This window comes from Plodia interpunctella, chromosome 22 (assembly GCF_027563975.2).
Source record: "Plodia interpunctella isolate USDA-ARS_2022_Savannah chromosome 22, ilPloInte3.2, whole genome shotgun sequence".
NCBI lineage: Eukaryota > Metazoa > Arthropoda > Insecta > Lepidoptera > Pyralidae > Plodia > Plodia interpunctella.
Window position 1 is genome coordinate 508,527 of NC_071315.1, and position 26,716 is coordinate 535,242.

Sequence of the window (26,716 nt, forward strand, 5' to 3'; positions counted from 1 at the left end):
ACAAAAATATAGTTTATATTATATGTTCTCTTGTTTTTGAGTGTAATGTTTATGTAGACAGATCAATTTAACTATTCATCAATCTTTATTATAGAAAGCGATTATCTTGGATACTAGTGACAAGTAAATTTAAGATCTAAATAATAATTCAGTCGTTACACTAAACCAAGGTTAGATTCCTCTAACTACCTATGTGCCCGAGAAAATTAAGCGCATTGCTAAATTTAGTTAATATCGATGTAAAAATGGCACTTCATTAAAATAATAACACACAACTGTTAAAATATTTTTTTAAGTCTTAAAATAATTTATTTTTTGACGTTACTCAATCAATCATATTGTTTTGTGATATAATATTATGGAGGTATGTTTATTTGTTGAATATTAATTTAAATGTCTCACGAGTGCATTAATTTCTCTTACTTCAATGAGCGAAACCTGTGAGTGAAACGAAAGATATAAAGTATGACATGTGATGATGCGTCAGAGAAAACTATAGACCCCGACATATCTTCTATTTCGCTCATACAAGACAGAGATGAGCGTATAAGAAATACACGAGAAGAAACGCGACAGAGCGCTGACGTCTTTTGTCGCTCAACACTTGCCCGATTCCGTCGCTATGTATTCATGAGATTTAACCTAATTGGATAGGGAAATTGTATAGAAATCTTCTATCTCATTTGGTCACACTTGACCGTCGTCTATATATAGTTTTCTTGGTATTTGGCCTCACGCCTGGAGGCACGCGATTCATACCAAGTCAGCGTGAGGAAGAGGTTGAGAAAATTACTGTTTGTTTATGTGAAACGAAAGATATCACATTATAACGACTGACGACTATACTATTCTCTGTTTTATTAGAGAGAGAGATGTTGTCAGGCGACGACGGCCGGTTGGGCGCTGGGCTCGGTCCGTAATTGCCGGAGCGTCCTGCGGCACGACACGCGGCGCGAGCCGAGTCGCGGGAAACCGGTTACTCTCTCCACCTTCACTGGCGTCTCGCGTCTGTGGACAACGGTAAAAATATATGAATAGTATCAAAGACAAACCAACTACACACACATCTTCTTTAAAGGCGTATCCATTTTTTGCGATGGGTAAAAAATGTTAAACTCGCGTCAGTGTGTGTAGTGCGAATCTGCTAGTTACAGGCTCACATCGAGTTGATTCGAACTGAGATAAGCAGCTAACCAATCATAGTGCGCCATTGTGACGCAACGATCCACACAGCAATGTGGTTGGTTCGCTAAGTCTCACATCGAATCAATTCGATGGTGAAATGCAAACGCGTGCGCTATTCATCGAAAATTCGTAATACATTCATTTCAAGTTTTCAATTCAGCCGGCACTCCCGGAGTGCAATCCGTTTCTTCTTTTTATTGACTTGTACAACGCCACCCACCGACCAGTACAAAACATACAATAAGGCGTTGTGCCTTACAAATTGGAACGCCAGGATCGAATTTCTGAGTAGCCTATGTTGGAACGAGGGTCATTAACTTTATGCATACCTACCAAGTTTATTCAAAATCGGTCCGCGGTTTATTTGTAAATATGCGGAACAGACAGATAGACAGACTTTAGCATTTTTAATATTAGTATGGGTTTAAACAATGCCAGTTTAAATACAATGAATTAGATTTCACCACAGCTTTAAACTGTTAAAAACAATGATCAATGAAAACAAAACCACATTTACGAATACTACTTGACGAACTATACAAAAACTAAAGTTTAGTTTCAAATTAGCATTCGACACATTAAAAACACGATACATGTTGTCACTAACGTTATATTTACGGAAGGAGTAACAAGAAAGACTGACAAAATGATTGTTAAAACGTTGTTAATAGTCGCACATCCGTGGGTTCAGCCACGGTCAGGGACTTTTAAAATATTACACACTTACGCCTTCGCATATTTAGTGTTTACTCGATACAGTTGCAGGTGTGTTTAGTTACTACAATGTATAGACTCTTTAGTTTTATCGTTTTCGCTATAATATTGCAAGACTCAACATGTATTCAAAGAAAAAATCTAGGTAGATCCATCGGTTTAAAAGATTCCGAGCTGAATTTCTCTCAGCTGGCCAGAAAATATGGATATCTATCGGAGAAGCATACAGTGATAACGGAAGATGGATATATACTGACGAACTTCAGGATGAGAGCGAGACAGTGCGAGGGAAAGAGACCACCAGTTTTAGTGATGCACGGGCTGTTGATGAGTTCGGATAGTTATCTAGACGCAGGCCCACGTGCTGGCCTGGCTTATCTATTGGCTGATGCTTGCTATGATGTCTGGGTCGGAAACTACCGAGGCAACTACTACTCCAGAGCTCATGTCACATTAAACCCAGACAAAGATGCCGATTACTGGAACTTCTCTTACGACCAAATGGGATATTATGATATTCCAGGGATTATAGACTACATTCTGAAAACTACTGGCTATGAAACATTGAGCTATATTGGATATTCCCAAGGTGCTGCGACTGGTTACATAATGTGCTCAGAAAGACCTGGTTATTGTGATAAAATGAATTTGTTCATAAACTTAGCGCCGTCTACAAGACATATTAATTCCAAATCCCGCGCTTCCAGGCGACTAGCACTGACATTTATGAAACACGAGCGAAAATTTGACAGAGCGGGAATACACGAAGTCCTGGGAAAGCCGGAAAGAATACCAGATTTCATCTCCTTCTTCTGCAATTTGAGCGTTGGTGAACCTTTGTGTAGATCAGCTCTGATACTTCTAGATAGTTATCATGCTAGATCATTACCCAGATCAACAGTTAAAACATTATTTGGTCACTTCTCAGCAGGGACATCTGTGCACAACATGGCACAGTACGGTCAAGCTATGCTTAGCGATGAATTCCAAAAATTTGACTACGGTCCGAGTAATATTAAAGTATACGGCACTAAAGAAGCACCCAGTTACAATCTAGGAGCGACTACTGCGCCGGTGTTGTTAATCTACGGTCAGCACGATGGTATGGTAGACCCAAAAGATGCTAGATGGTTGGCCTCAAAGCTACCTAATTTGGTCGAAGCATATTTGGTACCAGACAAAAAATGGAACCACATAGACTTCGCGTACAGCAAACACGTCCCGAAAATGATATTCCCGAAAATTCAAGAGTATTTGCTTAAATATAATAACAATAATAAACTGGCAGAAGATATGACAGAAGATCCTAATCATGAATGATGATGATAACACAATTATATAATATTTATTATATAAATCGAACAGAATGTTATATATTAAGCGTGATCTTATGTCTAGCAAGCTAATAAAAATGGATAAATAGGAACTACGATAGCGAAAAGCAAAAACGAACAAATTTTCATGCGGGACTTTTCTAATTAATAACTCCTACTCCCTTTATAACTTTGCCCTAGTACCTAGTATATTCATTATCGTTGGACAGGCAATTAATTAATTAATAGCTTTTAGATATCAATTACTTATGGATGATGATTGTGCAGCTTACAATTTATCTTATTTACATATATTTATTTATATTTGAACTAGCTTTCCCCTAGTCGCCTCATACGACATCCACGTGAGGTTATTGAGGGACCCTATTCTAGGGCTTGCACATGACTATGAACTATCTGAAGTATGATCAAGTGAATATCCAGTCATCCAGTTGTAATATACAAATATATAAGACCCATATTTGTTCATTGACGTCCTCGTAGAAAAGGCTGCGGTGAAATTTGTTGCGGCGCGTCTACACCTGCGCTTTTGAAGTCAGCGGTGGACTTAAGAGTAAATTTTTGACGTTAATAAGTGACGTATAATATAACCAACTAACCTGAAGAATATATGGTGTTCCACGCTGCACCTCCACAACTTTTTCGCAGCGGTTGTGGAGGGTAGTCTGAAGGTCACGTGGGTTTCAAACTCGTCGAACTCCGAGGCCCTCAGCCGCAGAGTGTACGTTCGTTTGTTGTAGCTGATCTTGGTGATCTTCGCCCAGGGGAAGCGGTTCATCAGCTGACTACAGTGTAAAATATACAATTTATATATAGCTACTTGTTTTAATGCTTCTTTGCGCGATGGCTGACCCATGTTTCAACTCGTGAAGGGGGTTGCTGTCGGGTCAGGTCATATTGTGTGGTTAATTATATTACGTGTCTTTATATAAGCTTTTAGTTAGTTTCACCTGTCCCGATGTGTTTAATAATCAAATTGCATGTAAATTTTCACCTACTCCCGCTTGTCCTACAGAGTTGAAATTTCCCACGTCGCATCAGTTTCCATGACTGTGACTATGCATCGTGACGATAAGCATGACTTTATGTGCATCCAGGATCGGCTATGTGTAAATTTATAAGTATGCACTTTTCTAGTTAAGTTTACAAAATGAAATCATTGCCAAAAAGGTTACCAGCTCAGCTTTATGCAGTGGCATGAACAAATCGGGAGCTACTAAGTAGTTATGAAGTGAAGCGGTGGTGGTGCAATGGTTAAGACGCCCGCCTATGGATCAAAAGATCCCAGGTTTGAATCCTACTCGTGCCACATGAGTTTGTATACCAATCTGACTCATATATAGTAGTTTTCATCGGCCACCACTTGTTTCCGGTGAAGGATAACATAGTGAGTAAACCTGGACACTGATTGATTATTAACTTATGTATGAAATGGAGAAGGCAACGGCAAACCACTCCATTACTAATGCCAAGAAAGTTGTTATGTGTGTTTAATTCCACGTTATGACCACGACCCTCAGCCCAGAAGAATACGACTATGAAGACGAAGAAGAAGTTGTGAAAACTAGCGCAGGTTGTGTGATTGTTGAGAAACTGCATCCACCACCTTTACACCGTAAATACTCCAGTCTGGCTGCGACCACAGCGACTGCGGTATTATTGTTGAAACGTCAGCATAAATATGGGATCTCTTTTTGTCGCATAATTTTTTTATCCTAATTTAATTTAACGAGTAAGTAAGGCATATATTTTTTGACATAAAAATATTTTGACATACTTGTTTTTTGCCATAGGTACCTTTTCAATAACCATAATTATAATTTTGACTAATGTATTTTACCATAATTTTGATTTGTATAAAGCTATAGTGTAGCAGCAGGTTCGGGTGCGGCGGGGTTGCCCTCGGGCCACCCATAAGCCGCCAATATGTTTTGAATATTATACTTAAAAATTGTTATGCTAATGTGCCTAAAACATTATGCCATACTAGGGCGAAATGCAAAAAAAATGTACAAATAACAAATAAGAAACAAAAAATACTTTTGTTGCTGTAACAAATAAAATAACAAAGATGAACTATAAAACCTAGTTCATATTGTCAGTTTAAAATCAAAAACGGCCAAGTGTGAGTCGGGCTATAGCTAGAATACTCTCTCAACTACAGAGAGGCCCGCGCGGGCTGCAGCGTCCATATAATCTTAATCTCGTACGTAGGATTAGCAATGAAAGTAAATAAATAAAACAAAACTTAGATTTGTATTTTTAATTTAAAGAGCGATAATAACAATCTTCTATCTACTCTCTTAGTAATTAATCAATAATTTTGAAAAAAAATTAATAAACAACACGTTCGTTGATATATTATAAAATACTATATCAATGAATGTTTTGTATATTAAATTTTTTTTTTGGTAAATCAGTCTTTAAAATATTTTGTAAAGTACCGTCCTATCTTCATAGGTATTTTGAATTATGTTATCATTAATCGCCAACATTTTTAATAAATGGCAAAATATGTGGTCGTGGTCACATCGCTCGAAATCTGTATGAGATTATGTGATTAGTGCGTTATTAAAGCAAATATAGCAAAGAAACATTACATTCAATGTAACAGCACTGTGTAATGTCTATGCTAGAAAAATTGAAAACAATATGTACGGAGAAACCATCCAAATTGTTTAATGTGCGGAAGAAAGGAGGGCTATTAAATGGAGGATTAGTTAAAAGAGTGTCCGGCTAAAACCGTTAACTAACGAAAACTATTCATCCTCACTTTTGTAGGGAGAGATTTGGCACCAGTATGAAACTTTTCAATACTAGCTATTGCCCGCAGCGGGTGCCACAGATAGATAGACACACATACATAGCGGTCAAACGTATACACCCCTCTTTTTGTGTCGAGGGTTCACTGCAATGCAAATTATAATTTCAATAAACAATACTAATTTAATATTACATAGTATACATGAAATAGTTAAGTTTATGACAACTCGGAGGATTCTACTTGGGATTTTGATAAAGGTATAACAGTGCCATTTTGTAAAAACAGAGGAAGTCACGGGATATAACCTATATTCCTCACTTTCCAAATGTGAATACGTCTTTACTTCATATTTGTTACAATTTGTTTGTTACGGGGTTAATCAACTTTTACTTGCCTTTGGACAACTGCACTCGGTCCCAGATTAGTTAAAAGGTAACCAATACGAAATTGGTGAATATTATCATCTAACTAATAAACTTCAAAATAAATCTATAAACTAGCTTTAAAAATTAATTATTAATTATATTTTTTACCAAAATATAACGGTTGTCCGAGTGACAAATGGGTTGTTTTTATGTTTAAGTTAGTGTCCCTGGACTACTTTTATGCATTGAACTCGTCACCGCCGAAAAAATTTCCTCTAAGATAATAAATATTACAACACATAACATACTATGAATTTATTATGTGTAAGTGAATCATAACTAATAATTTTTAAAATCTTTTAATCTATCTTTTTTTCTCAAGTTACTCTTGTCCCACAAAATCGTTTCTTTTTGTAAATCCATCGGACAACCACTCTTAAATTACGATGCTAATATGGAGATGGCGCTGAATTAGCGAATACAACACGTGACTCGATGTAGTTTACGATGGTAAAGCAGCAAGTTTGAAATTGCCAACGCCCCCCGCGTTAGTCGGTCAAACTCTAGAGCGCGGAGTGGGTGTGTTTATTGTGTGTCCCCCGGACCGGCGTAAATATTAGGTAAGTACGATCGCTATATTACTGTATTGTTATTTAACAGTTGACAATTGACCTTGGCTTTATGTTAGTGGTATAATCCTGTAGAATAAATATTGTTTTTTAATAGAAAGCTGAAATTATAAAATATGTCAAGTGGACAACCAGTCTTCTGGACCACTAAATCGGTTGTCCGTGGGACAAAAACGGTAGTCCGAGGGATATCTAGAGTTGCCCGTGGGAATTTTATAGCTGTCCCAAGGACAATGTTACAAAACCTTTGAATTTTATTGGACTGAAACAGTTATATAATTAATGTTCATTAATAATAACTACACTGTGATTTTTGTATGTCATTTTTAATTATATTTTTAATGCAAGAGTAATTAAACATGATTAACTAACTAAACTGTTTGCCTTCGTACTTGTATTGTATAGAGATTGTATAGAGTATAGAGTTAAAGCATATTCAAAGTTTGGAGTCTCGTATATGCACCATATACGAGAGCACAAACTTTGAAAACTTTCTTTATATTAAACTTTTTCAGAATGGGGATGTCTGCAAAAGAAAAATTAAGACGCTATAGAGAGAAGTTGAAAGCAGATCCGGAGAAATATGAAGAACGAAAAATAAAGAAAAGGGAAAGTTATCATAATAATAAAAGATTAGTTTCAGATTTACAGCCAGAAGAAAAAAAAAATGTAGAACTATTTGGAAACTCAGGAAACAAAATCAAAGACAACGTAAGAAGGCAATTGAAAATATACGCAGATACACCACCTAGCTCTCCAATAGCCCTTCAAGAAATTAACGTACCCCAAGATTAGAAACGCAAAATGCACGGAGGAAATTCAAGCGCATCATTTTGGTGGATCTCGAAACCAAATCACTCTTCATACAGTGGTTGTGTACGTGCATGACAAAGAAAAAACATACAAAGCCTTATAATTTTGCTCCGTTTCACCATGCAACGTTCATCAACCAGCTGCAATCTGGGCCCATTTACATCCGATACTAACATTGATTCGCCAAAATTACCCACAAATTGACATTATTCACTTTTTTTTCGGATGGGCCATTCTCGCAATACCGACAAAAGCTTAATTTTTTCTTGGCTTGCACCAAAACGTTTGATTTTGGTTTCCAATACTTTAAATGGTCATATTTTGAGGCTGGTTATGGAAAAAGACCTGCTGACGGGATTGGAGAATACTTGAAAAGAGCAGCAGACACCAAGGTGGCAACTGGCACAGATATAACGAATGCCTTAGAGTTTTATACAGTCTTAAAATATTCCAGCAAAATCAAGTTATTTTATATAACTAAAGAAGATATCGATTTTATACAGAATAGTATTCCAAAGAATATAGTCCCACTTAAAGGAACAAAAGATGCACCAAATTTTTTCGAGAGTATACGGCCAGTTAAAGTACAGATATTTAAGTTGCTTCTGTGCCAGAGGATTGTGTGAATGCTTACATCCTAAAGTGTACTTACCGTTGCCAGATTTGATAGAAAATTCTCACTCTGCTGAAATCCACTGCAGTGATGATGATGATATGCCACTTATTAGCTTTAACTTCTAAAGCCAAAGAAAGAATTTCAATAGAAGATTTCCAGGCGTTTCACCATGAAAGCGTTTACAAAGCTATTTACGACTCTTCAGAGAACTCTGAAGAAGATCGTGACTTTGTACAGCCAGGGCCTTCAAACTCAGGGCAAAGTAGCAAGTTACCTATAAAAGGCGATTTCTTACTAAAGTCAAAGTTCATGACACCAAAAGGAAATCGTACCATACCGTGCATTGCTCAAGAAGATGATGGTGAAATTAGAGTAACATTTCTGAAATGCGTTAAAGGAATATAGAAATATAGAAAACAACGGAGCTGCAATGTGTTGCGTCGTCGTAATGGAGCACGACTGAGCAATGAGGTTTATTATTCATATATTTTATAATGACATATCGTACGTAGCTTATGAAGATATTGTACGTAAGTTACCCATGCCTGAGTTACAATGTAAGACAGATGTAAATTACTATAAATTTCTCTTTGATGTTAACGTTTTTGAAAAATAATTTGATTGCTAAATTACGAATTCATGAGTTTAGGTTTAGGTTCAAATATTTGTTTTAAGGTTACTAGATGCAGATGGTATGTTAACTTTCGTCGAAAGTCTTGTGTTAATGAATGATTACATAAAAATCATATTTAGATAAGAATTACTGTAAATGATGGTGTTCAAAATATTTTTAAGACTGACATAATAGTTATATGGTATGTTGATTATTAGATTGTAAAAGGGTTGATAATAGCCATGACTGATTTTATACGTAGTATCTTATACAGCTTATAATGCCGTGTAGCTTAAGCAGTCAAAACCATTTAAGTTTAAGAAACTGATTATTTTTGTTAAATTTTGATTAAAATTTTTGGAAAATTACAATATAATTTTGTTTCGATGAATTTTAAGTGTTTTATTATGCCTCATGATGTGGTATTTCCTAATTCCCTTTTAGTTGTCCAGTGGATTTACTGGTTGTACAAAGGAAAAGTCCTTTGGACAACTAAAATGTCCCCATGAAAAGAAAACAAGTTTCAAGTTTTTTTGCAACAAATACTTAGAAATTGTATGTTTTTTTTTTATTTATCTGTAGTTAATTATAAAATATACCACCAATATTGTCGATTTTGTAATATTTGGAGAATAAAACTATTTTTATGAAATAATTCACCAAATATAGTAATGGTGGTTGTCCAACAGTTATATTTCTTAAAATAATTATGAAGTTGTGCATGTAATAAAGAGTGAATTCTCAAAATCTTATAAAATGTACTTCATTTTACACATTCAAAGTATTTTCTTTAACATAAAATACATTTTACCATGTAAAAAAAAATATAGAACTAGTTGTCCTGGTGACTGATTTTTTAGGACTTCAGCACGTTTACAAGCCAAAAATTAACAAATAATAAGTAAAAGTGCACTGCTCTATACAGAATCATAAAATATAATAAATTTTCTATGTTCTAAGACATTTAAATAAGCAAAACAGATTTTTTTTTAAAAACTACAAAAATTTTCGAACTTGGCACTAAAAAGTTGATTCACCCTACGTCACAAATAAAAGTAACAAATCCGAAACAAATATGAAACAAAACACGATGTGTAAATAACCTAAAAATTTACCAAAACAAAATGACAATGTTTTTAAGCTAACAGTCACCATTTCGAAATAATTCGTTATCAAACCTTATGATATATACATAAACACAGCATAAATCACTTACCAAAGTGTTTGAAACTGAAGTCATCAAAATGAACTAATTTTTGTTGATTTTTCACTGCACAATTATAAGAGATGCACATTGTTGCTAAACTGAACACGAACAAAATGGCCATAACGCAAAGCATTTAAGACCTACTGATGTTGTCTATGGTTGTAATGATGCAAGAAATAAAATTCATTTTCTGCTCTTTTTTGTGTTCACAAAGATGAATAACAAATACGAAAGATTTTATAGACGGCGCCAAAACTATTATTTAAATTAGTTTTTACTAAAATAATTCATTATATTACTATAAAATATCGAAATATATGATATTCTTCATAAAGAAAAAATATTTACTGTATAATATAGCTTGTAATCTATTTTCCTCGTTTCACAATCAGTTGATTACGGTTGTATAGGACATTTTCAAATGTATGAAAAAAAAATGACTTCGAATTATAAATTATTTCTTTTTTAGTATTTATGCAAAAAATACATTTATTTATATAATGGGTTGTTACCTGTTTTAGTATATAAAAATTATAAATTCTTTTTAAATAGAGATAAAATGTCTAAATATTTTTTCTAGCTTAAGACGTTAAAGTTTTCTAAAATGTACAATTTTTTTGCATTTCGCCCACTATTATTATGATAAGTAAAAGAATGCCATGTTAAATTATGACATAAAATTCTATGCATAAGAATAGGGATCCAATAAATTTAAGTTATAATATGTGTTGTACTCAACTATAGTTTCTTCACAAAAGGTTTGACTTTAACGTACCCATCTCTGAAGACAGTGATGCCGTGGGCAGCCACAGCCAGCACGATGTCCACATTCTGGACGTCACTGGCCACGTGCAGCTCAGCGCCGTACAGGGGGAGCTTCTTGGCTGATTCCAAGTAGTTTAGCTCGGCTTCTGCTGGCGTCTGACCTCTGGTGGAGAAGAAAAAGTATAAGAATAGATGTAATAAGTTTCTCACAGTACTATTAATTCTTTGAAAGAAAGAAAGAAAACATTTATTTGCCAAAAACATGTGTACAAATATACAAATTGATGTCAAAATGAATTAAACCTACATGTTTTACCGAATCACCTATCTGTACCCATATTCACAAATGAATATATACATTCTTTCCTTTATTTCTTTCTTTGTTTGATCTATTTGAAGAATTATCGGTCAAACAATTTTTTTAGGTCTAGGAACACTCACCATGTCCGTGGACATCGATATACGTTCAACATCAATTAATATATACTGGGCTTCGTCCTCTTAGATTAGCATAGAATAGTTAACAACTTATAGTAACGCGCAGTGATCACCACATTCGAATTTAGCTATTACCTACTTTATAGTCGTACAAGCAGGTCTACATCAGTCCGTTTCATGAGGGACTAACCTAGATATATAAATAAATAAATATATTACGACAAATCCCACAGATTGAGCTAATCCCGAAGTAAGTTCGAGACTTGTGTTATGGGATACTAACTCAACGACACTATATTTTATAACAAATACATATATAGATAAACATTCAAGACCCGGGCCAATCAGAAAAAGATAATTTTCTATCATGACCCGACCGGGGATCGAACTCGGGACCTCACGATTCAGAGGCAAGCACTTTATCACTGCGCCACCGATTCGATCACAGGATATTAGACTAGATCATCGGAAGCCTGGTTAATAAGACAATCAAAAGCAGAATCCTCTACTAGATGAGCTCACTTGTGCTTCCTATACAGCTCGTCAACTTTCTCCTCCATCTCCGGCGTGAGCACCCTGAGCGGCAGAGGCCCGCTGTCGGCCAGCAGCGCGGCGGCGGGCGCGGCGGCGCGGTCGCCGAGCGCGGCCTGCAGGCTGTACGACGCGAGCAGCGCGTGCGTGATGGCGGAGCATGTCAGCCGCCCTGCGACCAACATACTAATTCATAATGAAGTCGTGCGAATCGCACTCGATTCGCACATCACGCTTACTCAAATGTTCGAACTGTTGTTGGCGTGGGACGGGTCGTGAGGTCCCCTGTATTATTGTTGAGCTATACGATGGGAGACGCATTGGTCAGCCAGACCAATGCGTCTACTCGTGAACGGGTGCTGCCAGAGGCTGCTTCCGAAAAGCCAGTATTTTGTAGTTTGTGAGAAATCACTATATAACATAAAATTTGACGAAAAAGTGCGAAGTTCTAATTTCCGAATAAAATGATATCATTTGATTTGTCAATCCTTACGGAGTTTATAACTGAAAAGTTGGCTCAAACTTTGCTGGTTATCCGTCGCGGTAATGAAAAGCTCTCATACAAGCTACGCGCTGTTCGTGCATTCGCGTCGGCAGTGTGCAATCGGCATAACTTGCCAGAGGGTCAGTGAGATGCAACCAATTCAAGCACGCTCTTCTTGCATGTTAGTGACTAGAACAGTTTAAAAAAGATTCGTTTTACAGTTTTATAATTGTTTTCATAGACCACCACTTTTACTTCTGGTGAAGGGAATTTTCATGAGGAAACCTGCACACTGGAAAGTATCTTAGACATCTTCTTTGTCACTCTTCCTTCTCCTTGGACTCCTCAAAGGAGAACGAAACGTGGCTAAAGTTACATACCTTCCAAGAGATCCTTCCTGATAGCCAAAACGAGTTGGTTTCTGGTGACGTCATCACTCAGCTCCGACGGCTCGGGAGGGTAGAACTTGACTGCCAACTTCACATCCCATGGTTCGTCTGTAAATTGAGGGAACTTGGTATCAGAACATAGTACTTCGTAGATGTAAACGTTTACAGGTAGCTATGGCATAGCTGGTTTTTGTTTAAAAGGAGCTCAAACATTTGTTAGCTAATAAATAATTATAATTTTTTTTACTAGCTCTTGCCCGCGACTTCGTCCGCGTGAGCAGTACAAACAATTTTCTCACAAACTTTCACCCCCCATTAAAGTAATTTTGGGGTTGGTTTTTGTAAAAAAAAAAATAACGTCAATTAAAGTATTTAACTAAATGCATACCAAATTTCATAAAAACTGGTCCAGCGGTTTAGCCGTGAACGCGGAGCAGAGACAGATAGACAGGCTGGCAGACTTTCGCATTTATAATATTATACGCATTAATATGTGTGCCACAGTAGCCCAGTAGACAACAGCGTAGTCCTAGTCACAGGGACCACGCGGAGATGAGAAAAAATGCTTACTTTTGAAGGGAAGACAGTCTCCTGTGGCACCCTACCACACAGGACCACACGAAGATGAGAAAGCGATACTTACTTTTGAAGGTCTTGGACAGTCTCCTGTTGAGGTCTACCCACACCCTGGGATCGCCGCGCTGGGCGTGCAGCAGGCCGAAGAAGTCCTTCTCTATCAGGTCCAGGTCACAGCACACCTTGTCCAGTAGGTCTGCACCACGAGCTTTCCTCTGGAAGTTAACACATCATTGTATTGTTTTGTTTGTGTAACTGTTTTGTTTTATGTGCATTAAAGTATATTGCTTTTTTTTTGGCAAATATGACAATATATAATCTAGTTTTATATATTAATAAATAGTACCTGCGTCTAGGGTCTTGCTCCCGTGGGAATTTCGGTATAAAACTACCCTATGTGTTATTCCAGATTATATTCTACTTGTGTACCAAATGTTATAACAATAATGGTGGATTGTAGATTTTGCGTGAAAGAGTAACAAACATCCTCACAAACTTTGGCATTTATATTATTTTATTTTAGTCCTGTTACTAGGCAAAAGATTACCTCACTAATATATAAGTCTGTGGTTTGTCTCTATATAATCTTGGGGTATGCCCGGTTGTATTCGAGATTGTGACGTTGCGCGGCCAGATTTAGCTTAAAAAATTAATCTCAAAAATTTCAGTATCCAAATCTTTTTAGTCGTGTTTCGAAGAATGCAGCAATTAAACCGAATATATGCGTAGACGGAAAAAAACCTCGCTGCAAGACACTTTGGAGCAAAAAGTCTACGATGTGGCCGTCCAAATGAAAAGGGACCTTATGGCGCCCGGCACTTACGCCATTATTGCCATTGTTTTGTATTCGAACAACTGCAATAAAGCACTTAGGTCACTTAGGTCAGTGCCAGTCGCCATAAGGTCCCTTTTGATTTGGACGGCCACATATAAGCTTTAAAATATAAGGACCTCTTACTACCGCCGTACTCTCACAGATGCTGACGCTAATCAAAGTAGGTTAGGTACTTCGCGCAGTTTGTAATAAAGAAAAAAAAATAAAATCAAGAAATGTACGTCGATACCGCCAAGTTCGGCGAACTGTTTACCGTACTGAAGGCCTACCACGAAACATACGAATATGTAACGCCACGTCATTAACGTCCACGTGCTGTCTCTTTTCTCATATCGTGTACTCACCGTGTAAAAAGAGAGAGAATGCTTGGACGGATTGACGTGCTGCGTGTTTTAATTGCTTGATTCAGAGAAAAAGAAACGAAAAGGCGTAGACCTTTTCTCTGGGAACGCAAAAAAAAAATTAAGAATTTCAAGGTGATCTGGGGTTTGGGTCTGCTGTCTGTCTGACTCACAGTTGATTGGTTACTTTTAACTCCATATTTGAGTTTTGACCAAAAATTTAACCTGTTAATTTAACTATGCCGCGGTATACCATACCGGTATATCGAGTACCGGTATATCGGTATACCGATATAATTGTTAATTGACGTCTTGGAGAAAAGGCTGTTGCGCCGCTTCTTCTTCACCTGCGCTTTGGAAGCCGGCAGTAGACTTATTTTAAGTAATTTTTTTGACGTCAATAAGTGATCTATATCATCCTAAATTGAATAAAGAATTTTGAATTTAAATTTGAATTTGACCGGTATATCGAGTGTATATGATCAGATGTGATGATACACACTATATCATAGTAGTGTTGCTAACACTGGTCTGACTGTTGATTTTATTCTAGTCGCTTAAAGGTATCTGACATGATTTTTACGACGCGTTTATCTAAAGCTCCGCGTATAAAGAAACGTATGTTTGTACATGCAAATTTTTATATAATTTTTAAGTATGACTTGCAAAGTGCATGTACAAATTATGATTAATAAATTATTATGAATATGTTCTTGGTGGGTTTAATAATGGTTTGATTTGATAAAAACTAATATTTAAAACTACTATTTGAACTTGACAAAATATAATCGAGTTTGAAAATGAAAGGTTTCAGAGGATAACATACAGATGATGATACATATGAGGATACATAGAAATTAAATAAGTTTGTATATTTATGATAATTCCTTTTAATACTTTTACCTATTTTAAATAAATAAATAAATATATAAGGACAAATCACACAGATTGAGCTAGCCCCAAAGTAAGTTCGAGGCTTGTGTTATAGGATACTAACTCAACGATACTATATTTTATAACATATACATACCTATATAGATAAACTTTTTATATATTTAAATATCGTGATAAATTTTAATACCTGTAATTGATATTAACACCACAGCACCTCAGAGAGAAACAATACCAAACAACGTTATACCATATCAAATAGTTTTACGCATTGGTTCTATATAAAGACCGTTAGGTTAGATGTGCAAACGCAGATTCATAAACCACTGCATCCGAAATCCGATGTGTCGATAAATCTACCGAAGCGCCGGTAAATCCTTCTCTATAAGTGCTCAGCCTGTCGTCATCAAAGTTGACCTTCTAGCAATGTTTCCTGTTTCATGACTGACTAGTTTTGGTTCGTGACTTCGTCTACGCGTAAAATACCGTTGTTATTCCCGTCCCCATGTGAATTTCGGGAAGCTTATCTTAATGCTCCCCTTCACTCCACAAGGAAAGAAAAGCGGTGGTGGTGTAATGGTTAAGACGCCCGCCTGTGGACGAAAGGTCTCAGGTTCGTATCCTACTCGTGCCATATGAGTTTGTATACCAATCTGACTCATAAGTGTTCATCGACCACCACTTGCTTCCGGTGAAGGAAAACATCGTGAGGAAACCTGCACACTGGTGGATAGTTTAGTTCAGTGTGTATGCGACTACCTTCCACTAGATGGCGGTAAGTAGTTGTAAAAGTCATGTCAGATGCCTTTAGGCCACTTGAATAAAACCTGACATCAGTGTTAGCAATAACACACTCGATATGATGATGACTCTACAAGGAACCTTACAATTTCAGCTTTACACACAGTATATAGTTTTTAAGCGTTGTCTATTATAGTCTGCTATGAAAGAGATATTGGGCTCCAACGCTACGTGCCTAAGGAGGCGATATCCAGTAAAAATCAACTTAAGCCATACATTTTTTGTATGTATGTATGGATATATGTATGTATTTGTATGTATGTTGTATATGTTTGTAACTCGATAAATTTCGAACCGTTGGTCTGATTTTGATGAAATTTTAAAGGAATGTAGGATCTGTCAATAGAATTTATAAGTCCGTGGGGGTAATTTAAAATCGGTTAAGTCGCTTTTGAAATATTCACAATTTTGTACAAAATCATCAAAATTTATTGTGTTCGCGAGGTCTGTGTCGCGGCGAACAACTAGTATACCTATACTCACGTCCAGTTCCACAGTGATATGCTCTCCATCCAGCAGCTCGACCCTCACCCTGCGGGAGTCTCCCATGCGGCGTTGCGACCAGCCCTCGTCTAAAGCCAGGCGACGGAGGCTCTCTCGCATTATTCCACCTGGAGATTAAATAACATTTTTTTCTGGCATGACAGGGACCAACACTGTTCAAATGAGTTTCTATCGGCATTTCTTCTCAGCAGTGGTCGTTCCGAAATGCCAGTAGTTTGTAGCTTGTGAGAAATAACTATAAATATAAAAATTGACGAGAAAAAGTGCCTGTGAAGGTCTAATTTCTGAATAAATGATTTGAATTTGATTTGAATTTGAATTTTACAAAAATATAATTATTGATACAAGCTACAAAAATATAGTATTTGACGATCTCGGCGGCGCAGTGGTAAAGTGCTTGCCTCTGAACCGAGAGGTCATTACTTCGATCCCCGGTCGGGTCATGATGGAAAATTATATTTTTCTGATTGGCCCGGGTCTTGGATGTTTACTATATATGTATTTGTTATAAAATATAGTATCGTTGAGTTAGTATCTCATAACACAAGTCTCGAACTTACTTTGGGGCTAGCTCAATCTGTGTGATTTGTCCTAATATATTTTATTATTATTATTTAGTCATCTTGTAATCTATATCCATAGACAAGAATGATCTGTTTACAGAGAAAGCCATGCCTGTTGGAGCATGTCGCTCGTCGTCTATGATGCGTGACTAAGGTTTGATGCTCTGATTATGATGTACCAAGTTACTCTCCGAGATTTCATTCGTAGTTTTTAATTTTAGTTGGAATTAATAACAGTACCACCATTTATGTAATACGTCCTGTGTGCTTACCATCATCTCTTAATGCGATTCAGTTCAGGACCTAAACTGATCTGCATCGCTAATTCGTACCATCAAGTTGATATAACGACCCATTATAGGTAGTGACCAAAACAATACGCCAATTCGATTTCATTCACTCATTTTGCATACAATTCCGTACCATGATGTGCATTGAGAACGTAAACTTAGCTGATCAGATCTTGAGAATGAGATCTGATCTTGAGAACGTAAGCTTAGCGGATCGCTTAGCTGTCAAAATTGGCGATTCAAAAAAAGTTACTATTACAGATAGGTTTCCACGATAGAAGTCTCACAGACGTGGCGCTACTGTCGCTGAAAACAACGATGTGGTCTATCTGTTATTGATAGTTCCTAATTTTGCCACGGAAACTCTTTCGTGACCGACAAATTTTTAGTCTGCGTAATATTGCATATTTATTTTAATTTAAATATTTTATTTTATTGTGTTTTATATGTACTATAGTCATATAATAGCAAGATAATAATATACATTTTAATTTTAAATAACAAAAAGTTGCGTATTGTTTGCCCAAAATGGTAAAAATTTGATATCAGAACGCAACTCTTGAAACGAGATAAAATATATCGACATCGTATAGCCTTATCTCTTTCTTACATTTGGCTGCTGTCACTGGGGTTTACGATTCAGAGACAATTTTTATTTTTTTAACTGATTTCATTCTCTCCTTACGATTCATATGCGACTTTGTTAAGATTAGTTGGTGGTACCAAATAACGCGATTCATTTTAGGTTCCTAAACTGAACTGCCCTACAATTGAATCGTTTTGTAATAGTTGATGGAAGGCCCCCTGATAGACGTATTCTGTAAGAGTCAAACAGCGCACGAAACTTAGTATAATAATTTAAATCTATCAAAACCAATCTAAGCTTCTAACTTGTCTCAATTAAACAAGAAATCGCTCCCGTACACAATTTCACCTATAACTCTACAAACAATGAAGATCTGCAATCAATTGTTCCCAAGAATTGTTACGTTCAGTTAAAGGTAGGTACCTACTTAACAACTTTCACTGAAGACAACCAAACAGACAGACAAACATTCTGAAACTTGGTATCGGTGACCCAAATATCTCGGGTCTGTGTCTGACATGTGGCTAACTAAATATATCAAGTTTATTTAATTAATATTGTTAAATAATTCTGAAAATTGGCACACTTACTTTTTGTACTAAGTAACATTAATAGTAAATACAAAAAATGTTTAATTTACGTTTGTGGTTAATAAAAAACCGGGACGGAAAACGTCATGGAAAATGAGACGGCACACGTTGCAGAAAGCGGGAGTGGGAGTAGGAGCGGGAAATGGGAAGGAGACACGTAGTGGGAAACGAGACGGGACACATTGCGAAAAACATGATGGCACAATATGTAGGAAACGGTACGGGATATCTACATTACATAGCAAGAAGCGAGATTGGACAAGTTTGCTGGACGAAACACGCAGCGGGAAACAGGAAATTGAACCAAAGATGAGAAAAAATGCGAATTTGAATCATATATGTTTACCAATCTTACAGAGTACGCGATAAAAAAATTACTGAGATTTTGCTATGAAATTCACGCGGGCGATGCCGCGGGCAAAAGCTAGTTGTTAAATAAATCTATATTATTATAAAGAGGTAAGCGTTTGTGAGTTTGTATGTTTAAGGCGGGTAATCCTATCTATTAATGTTCAACATATATACATACTTACTATAACAACATTTGTTTATATTTATATTTATATAAATAAAGTAACAACCAAAGTGAAACCATAATTTTAACTCACCATACAGACTTGACATGATTCAAAGTTTCCAACGTGAAAACAAATTAAACTTTTACATCAAGCTTTCAGTCCAGCGTGTTACAGTGAACTACATTCGCAAGCTACATATTATTGCTATCAATATTCTGTATACGAAAACTATTGTTTGAAATCTCAGGGATAAATCTAGGTGTCCTAGGTGAACGACAAATGCGGTAAGGCAGCGCGACGCGAACAAATACATACACAAATACAGAAATACAGTCGTGGCCCGAAATGAGTTTAGTATTTACCAAGTTTAATCCCAGTAAGACCGACGAAAACCAATGTGTGGTTTTTGGGACGAAATTGGGAAATTATTGGACGAAATTCCATTCGAGGCTAATCCTTTCCACCCGTCTTAAATAACGGTGCGACGCAAAAATCTTTGCCTCCCACAAATGTCTATTTCTTGTCATATTTTCTCTTTTACCTGTCATAATGTCACTGTACCTTTTAAGACCAAAATCGTAGCCTAACGGAGATTGCAATTGGTCTCGGAACAAACTTCGGCAACCTTAATTTAACAGACCACTTAAACCTACCCACAGAATTGTTCCTTATGAATTTTCCATCGAAATTTATTTATTTTGTCTCCCCACAATAATTGAAATGCATACAGCGTCGAACTGTGTCGCGCCGCTTTATGTCGCCCACCTAAGACCCCGGTAAACTTGGCAGTGATCCCATTTAGCGCATACTATAACAGTGTAGTACTTAAACTTTGTAATGTGCTAGCTACCCGTCCCGGTTTCACATGGGCCTATTATTATAGGTACCTACAAACCAATAGGGAGGAATATGTCATAGCTTTTGTCGAAACCGTACAAAAATTGACTGCGTATTTTTTAAATTGTATATATTAGGTTGCTTTAAAATTAGTTAAATAATTATTTTTAAAAAGATACAATCATGCATTTAGTTATTGAGACGGGCAGAAATACTCGTGATATATTAATATGTATTTCGATTCATTGAAATCAATACACTACTGATAATGACTCCCTACCTACATTGTTTGAGACGACCTCGCGCGCAGTGGTAAGGTTCTAGCCACTGAACCGAGAGGTCCCGGGTTCGATCCCCGGTCGGGTCATGATGGAAAATGATCTTTTTCTGATTGGCCCGGGTGTTGGATGTTTATCTATATATGTATTTGTTATAAAATATAGTACCGTTGTGTTAGTATCCCATAACACAAGTCTCGAACTTACTTTGGGGCTAGCTCAATCTGTGTGATTTGTCCTAATATATTTATTATTATTTATTATTTATTTTGAGTATTATGGGCTTAAACTATATTTTATTTGTATTTTTATTTATATTTTATTATATGAATTAATTAACTATAATATAAAATAATATAATGCTTTAATACTAATAAATACACGCCGAATCACACGTAAATTTCTAACTTCGTCTACCCTCACGTCTACCTTCAGCATATAAAACTTTTCCCTCTTACGCTTGGCTTCGGGCCGCGTATGACGCGTATACCGTTTTTTTATATTCTTTTTAAAAAAAAGGATAAAACATTTATAAAAGTATAATAATAATTTAATATTTAATAATATATAACGATAATTAAATTGCAACGCCCGCCTTCCAGAGCTCATTTGTGCACTTAAAATGTTACTTACAATAAGACCTTAATGTACACCAAATGAAAGCAATAAAGAACTATGAACTAGTAACATGGAATTTCGATTGGACTCTATACCTAAGAAATCTATTTTTAGGAAACGAAATTATGGGACGTGTTTATTTTTAACACGAGATCTCGTTGTTTATAATAAACATCTGCTAGCTAATGAGTGAATGGCGTTTACAACTCACTTGGTTTGAGAATTTAGTTGATTTTGGTTGAGTTTTGTGGGAAAAATGCTATTAACACTGACATGTTAAAGAGTTACTTTATTTTATTAGATATTTCTCAGGTTTTTAATGATTTCTTATTCGTCATAGTCGTATTCCTCATGGCTGAGGGTCGTCGTCATTACGTGGAATGAAACACACACATAACAACTTTCTTGGCATAAATAATGGAGTGCTTTGCTATTGCCTTCACCATTTCACACACAAGTTAATAAGAATCAACCAGTGTGCAGGTTTCCTCACGATGTTTTCCTTCACCGGAAGCAAGTGGTGGTCTATGAAAACCACTATACATGAGTCAGATTTGATATACAAACTCATGTGGCACGAGTATTCGAACCTGGGACCTTTCGAACCACAATTTGAACTCTCTTTTGTTAACATTAGATAAAATAGTTGACATAACATAACATAACATGACATAACATTAGATAAAATAGTCACACATATTCCATTTAAATACGACTGGAATCCAAACAACTGATAAACCACAAATAATTTAGCATATTTCTTTCATACTAAACTTCCGCGACTGTTTACTTTGTTAAAAAATTAAACTGAATGATTTGTCCGCGAAAAGTGTTTCCTAACGTAACTAATTATCAGAATATTAGTCCATTTCTGTTAAGTATTGTGAGGATTGGTCGAAACTTTGTAGTATTGTGTGGGATGACGTCAGAAGACTATGATTATGGTCATAAGTGGCTTGTGGTGGTTGTTACAGATCTACTAGCTTTTCGCCGCGGCTTCGCCGGCATCATTTCCCACGGGAGCAGTTATTTTTCCGGATGAAAGTACCCTATGTCTTTCTCCGTGCTTCAAACTGAATATATGAAAAATTTCAAGAAGGTCGGTTGAGTAAATAGAGCGTTAAGAAGAAGTAACAAACAAACTTACTTTCGCATTTATACTATTAGTTAGGACTGGGAAACTGTAGAATATTACCCGCTGTCCTCAATGAGCGACGCGACGCTACACTACGCTGTGCGACCTATGCCTATTATCTAGACTAGCTTTACCCGCGGTTTGACCCGCCTGATTTTCCCTTAGGAACGTAAAAATTATTTCTTTGTTAACATAAAATTTCCAGTCATTTTTTTTATGAATTTATTTGCTTTTGAAGAGAATACTTACACGTAATAGTACTTAGATTGTTAGGTTTTACCCATGTGATAAAGACTAAGGCGACAATAGTAAACCATGCTACAGTTTGAATTATCCACTTACAGAGATTATTAAACCGTCAATGTGTTTGTAGAACATACAAAGCTTAAAACTTGTGTAAGGTGCGCGAATCCTACTCGCTCTTGACCGTTATTTTTTATGGATGGTGATAATTAAGGGTGTTAATCCGAAACGTAATATCTTGGTTCATTTATTTATGATCTCCCACGTATTAACCAAAAATAATGTAAGTTTTTTGTTAATACTTAATCCTGAGTAGGTTATACATATAGTATGTTTAATATCTTTACGGGGTAGACAGATATAGTGTTAGTTTCGTTTAGTAGTATAGCTCTTGTGTTAGTTTCGGTTTAAATTGAATTCGTATTCGTTTAGTCTACCTCCTACCGTCTTCATAATATTAGCAATGTTATTATTTTAAATGTGTTAAGTGTGTATCATTAATTATATACGACGATTTGGAGCGATTATCTAGCTGGAGTAAATCTTTTGGTGTTTTGGTAAATCCTTCAAAAACTAAAGCTATAATTATCGGTAGTCCTTATTTTACTTCACGCGTAGACTGGAATTCTTTGCCATCCCTAAGTTTTAACAATGAAACCATTTCCTTTTGCGAGTCCGTTAGAAATTTGGGTTTGGTGTTTGATACAACTTTATCTTGGTCAGTCCACATGAAAGAAATTAGTCGGAAGACATTTGTTACACTTGGTTCGCTCAGACGGCTTCGTAATTTCTTGCCCATTAACACCAAAATTGCGCTTGCTCAATCTCTTCTTCTCCCTATCCTTGATTACGCTGATTGCTGCTTTCTTGACCTTACAGAAGAACAGCTGAACAAACTCGAACGCCTGCAGAATCTCGCTATTCGTTTCATTTATGGACTTCGTAAATATGACCACGTTTCCACGTTCCGTTCCCAGTTAAACTGGCTTCCCATTAGACTTCGTCGTAATTTGCATATTGTATCCATGCTTTTTTCAATTTTATTCAATCCCTATTTCCCACCTTATCTCAAGGACCGTTTCAAATTTGTCGGTGATGATCGCAGCTCCTCTCGTAGTTTGCGCAGCACGGTATCCTTGAGACTCAGATTTCCCGTAGCTAATTCTAAATTTTTCTCCAAATCTTTCTCTGTTCAGGCTGTTCGTCTTTGGAATGCTCTTCCTTTAGATATTCGGAATGCCCAGACTCTGACCAAATTTAAGCAACTCGTTAAGTCTCACTATCTATCTAACGTATCCTAATTTTATTGTACATGTATTTCCTTCTATATAATGATATTTATGTATGTATATATATGTATTTATATGTATATGTATATGTGTATTTGGTATGCTTATATATGTATGTATATTGTATGTAATGTATTTATTTATATATAGTGTATGTAATTATATATTTGGTAGTTTGTTTTACTGCGCCTAAATGTTTTTATATATATATGTCTCCTTCCACCTAAAGGTTGACTGGAAGAGATCGCTTTAGTGATAAGTCCGCCTTTGTACCTTCTTATATTTATTACAAATTGTTTTCTGTGTATTTTTTCTTTTTGGTGCAATAAAGAGTATTTGTATTGTATTGTATTGTATATAATTACTATGGCGCGACTGTCTTCGATACGCGTGAAACCCCGTGTACCCCTCTGGTGGTATCTGTAAACTAGCGCCCCTGCTCTCTTTGTCGAGCAGAATATTCACTGAGATACTGCCTTTTTATATCGCTGCGGCACATGATTGTATACTTATGTAGAATGTTCTTTGTGTATTTGTCCTTTATTTTAATGATTTACTTTATCATAAATGTATAGTATGTGTCTTCGATATAAATAAACAGTTTATCTATCTATTCAACTATCATGAGGTACAAAAGTGCACGCGTTTAATACAATCCTTGTCCGTCTCGTACCAAAACTCTGGTCACGGGAGTTACATTAATTTGACCTGAATACACAACTAATCTCTTTGAGAATTAAAGGTTATCTTTCTACCATGAAACTATTACGTCATTAACTATAGAGGTGAAATAAAACGCACGAAAGATGATTAACAATTTTATAAATTATTTAATTGTTTTCGAACAAATCGAACTTCAACTACGGGAATGTATTTCGTAGATTCGGCTGTAATTTTACGACTGATCGAATCGAAATCGAATGACTTTGGTTTTGATTGTACAGTAAATTTAACAGCTCAGCAGGTCTCTAATCATGATTAAAGTCACGATACCTATCTTCCACTGAATCGAATGAATCTCATCGCCGCCGTAGGAGATGGCGGGCAAAACTCAATAAGTATGTAGGTTAGGTACTTCACGGTTTTTGTCAAGAATTTTGGAGAAATTGGCCTCATTTTAATGTCTTATTTTTCTGTTGTTAGAGCGTAATTTAATTTTAGTAAGTTATAGATTTATAATGTTTTTTTCCATATTTTCCTCCTCCGGTGAAAATCGCAAGAGATGACTGAGGGACATTATAGCCCTGGCATTTTTTAGACAACATTAGCATTCCCAAGAAGGGTTAATCTGACCTCGGGTTTCGCGGCGTCACAACCCCGAGCGTATTGAGAAAACGCAATGATAAAAAAGAGAGATTAATGGTTATCTGCAAGGATCAGTACCTATTTGAGTTAATTTTACAACCAAAAAATTTATTTTGGCCAATGTTACAAACACGGGTTCTTCGTAAGAGCCAATCAAGGTAATGAACGCCTGACGAGACACAACTAAAAGAAGCGACTACGATTAACTAGCTAATTACAGAGAATTTAATTGAGAAATGACTCTTGAGATCAAGGTTCCTTGGCAGATCAGCGCTTCAGATGGTTAATTTAAGTGAAGATTCTTTTTTAAATTGACCTGTTTCTTTTTAATTTTTTACTTACGAGCTTCCGGGTATACTACACCAGGAATAATAAAGCTTTATTAGTTACTTAGTTATAATATAAATGATTTCTGTCAAATAAAAAATAGTATCTACTACTAACCGCTAGGTATTTAAAAGAGTTTATGGCATTGGAACTAGAAAATAATCTAGGCAAGTAATCTACTTACTTTAGGTTATTTTACAACCAACAGTCTAAAATGTCGCATTTTTATTTATTATTCTATTTTATACAATATACATACATATTGACAATATCGACCTATTTAATTTACCTGTATACAAAAAAAAAAATTGGCAGTACTTAATATGTTAAAGATTGTTCATCTCGAGTCATAACCTGGTTTACGGGTTTTGGATAAGAAAGCTTACAACATTGTCACAGGCAAGGGTCAACGCCTCTTTAGGCAACCCAGTCTCGCAACTTCTCGCTATAGTAACAATTAAAATTCAATTAAACATACCTCAATTAACGGCCGGTTGGGTCCGAAACAATCCTGAAAACACTTGAATTCAGTGCCGATGAAAAAGAAAAAAAAAAAAGTTCCAAATGGCTTGATTTCGAAATACGAACTCACGTTTTTACTGACTTGGAATTATACCTATTCAAAAAATATTTTGATTGAATAAAGTTTTTATTTTTGGGCAAAATATTGTTACGCAAAGATTATACGGTATTATAAAATTTGTATTTTTTTTATTTCAAACGCACGGCTTCTCAATGCGCTGCGCGTGCGCCGGCTTGTGTAAAACTAGTTTCGGTGACCGGTCATGCTTGTGGCTGCACTCAGAACTTTACTCGTGCGAGACAGAGCAAACCACACTTTTATCCTTATCTCGGCTTTACAAGCGATCGCTTTGTAGAATTAATGTAGACGCGGTGCATGTTTATCATGATAATGATTCATTCACGGTACAGAATGCGGCTAGCATTCATAATCATAACATAACACATTGTCTTTAAGTTTAGAATTGTGATAATTAGCATTAAATATAATACGTAAGTGCGGGTGATGACTAAATTTGTAATTGTACCTAACGCAATTGAATTTGAATTTGAAGATGGTCATGTTCTAGTCATACATACGTCGTGGTTGTGCTGATACCTTAATTTAAAAAAAAGGAAAACGTCAAATTATTTGTCTCATCAGTTGAGAAATTGAGTTAAGCATAATTTAAAACAAACATTTAACACCTACCTAGGTACCTGCCTACTTAATTAAAACATTATTTTGTTATTTAAGTACATATGCCAATATGCCAAGTTAAAATCCAAACAGACACAGCGTAGTAAAGTGAGCGATTATGAAACTAAGGATCAAGCTGAT

General features: G+C 36.0%; 2 protein-coding genes across 4 annotated transcripts; one reads left to right on the forward strand and one right to left on the reverse strand.

The window, feature by feature from the left end:
* Positions 1-26,676, reverse strand: LOC128680018 (protein 4.1 homolog). 3 transcript variants are annotated; one of them, XM_053762672.2, is made up of 8 exons: positions 26,588-26,676; positions 16,775-16,902; positions 13,491-13,638; positions 12,839-12,955; positions 11,966-12,146; positions 11,016-11,168; positions 3,833-4,018; positions 1-1,008 (listed from the first exon to the last, which is right to left on the reverse strand). In XM_053762672.2, the coding sequence occupies exons 2-8, from the start codon at positions 16,892-16,894 to the stop codon at positions 879-881; spliced, it is 1,035 nt and encodes a 344-aa protein (XP_053618647.1). In that variant the 5' UTR covers positions 16,895-16,902; positions 26,588-26,676; the 3' UTR covers positions 1-878. The 3 variants fall into 3 exon arrangements, with proteins under 3 accessions (XP_053618647.1, XP_053618646.1, XP_053618645.1); XM_053762671.2 differs by lacking the exon at positions 26,588-26,676 and adding an exon at positions 25,853-26,152; XM_053762670.2 differs by lacking the exon at positions 26,588-26,676 and adding an exon at positions 19,433-19,552.
* Positions 1,683-3,279, forward strand: LOC128680013 (lipase 1-like). Its single transcript, XM_053762665.1, has one exon. It carries the CDS (start codon positions 1,969-1,971, stop codon positions 3,217-3,219), a length of 1,251 nt encoding a protein of 416 aa, XP_053618640.1. The 5' UTR covers positions 1,683-1,968; the 3' UTR covers positions 3,220-3,279.
* Positions 26,677-26,716: the final 40 nt, after the last annotated feature.

Excerpts from the sequence above, each read along its gene's own strand:
- LOC128680013 (XM_053762665.1), top strand. The coding sequence starts at position 1,969 with ATGTATAGACTCTTTAGTTTTATCGTTTTCGCTATAATATTGCAAGAC.
- LOC128680018 (XM_053762670.2), bottom strand. Across the intron at positions 12,147-12,838 it reads CAGGAAGGATCTCTTGGAAG|GGCGGCTGACATGCTCCGCC; the intron begins GTATGTAACTTT and ends TGTTGGTCGCAG. Across the intron at positions 1,009-3,832 it reads GAACACCATATATTCTTCAG|ACGCGAGACGCCAGTGAAGG; the intron begins GTTAGTTGGTTA and ends CGTTGTCCACAG.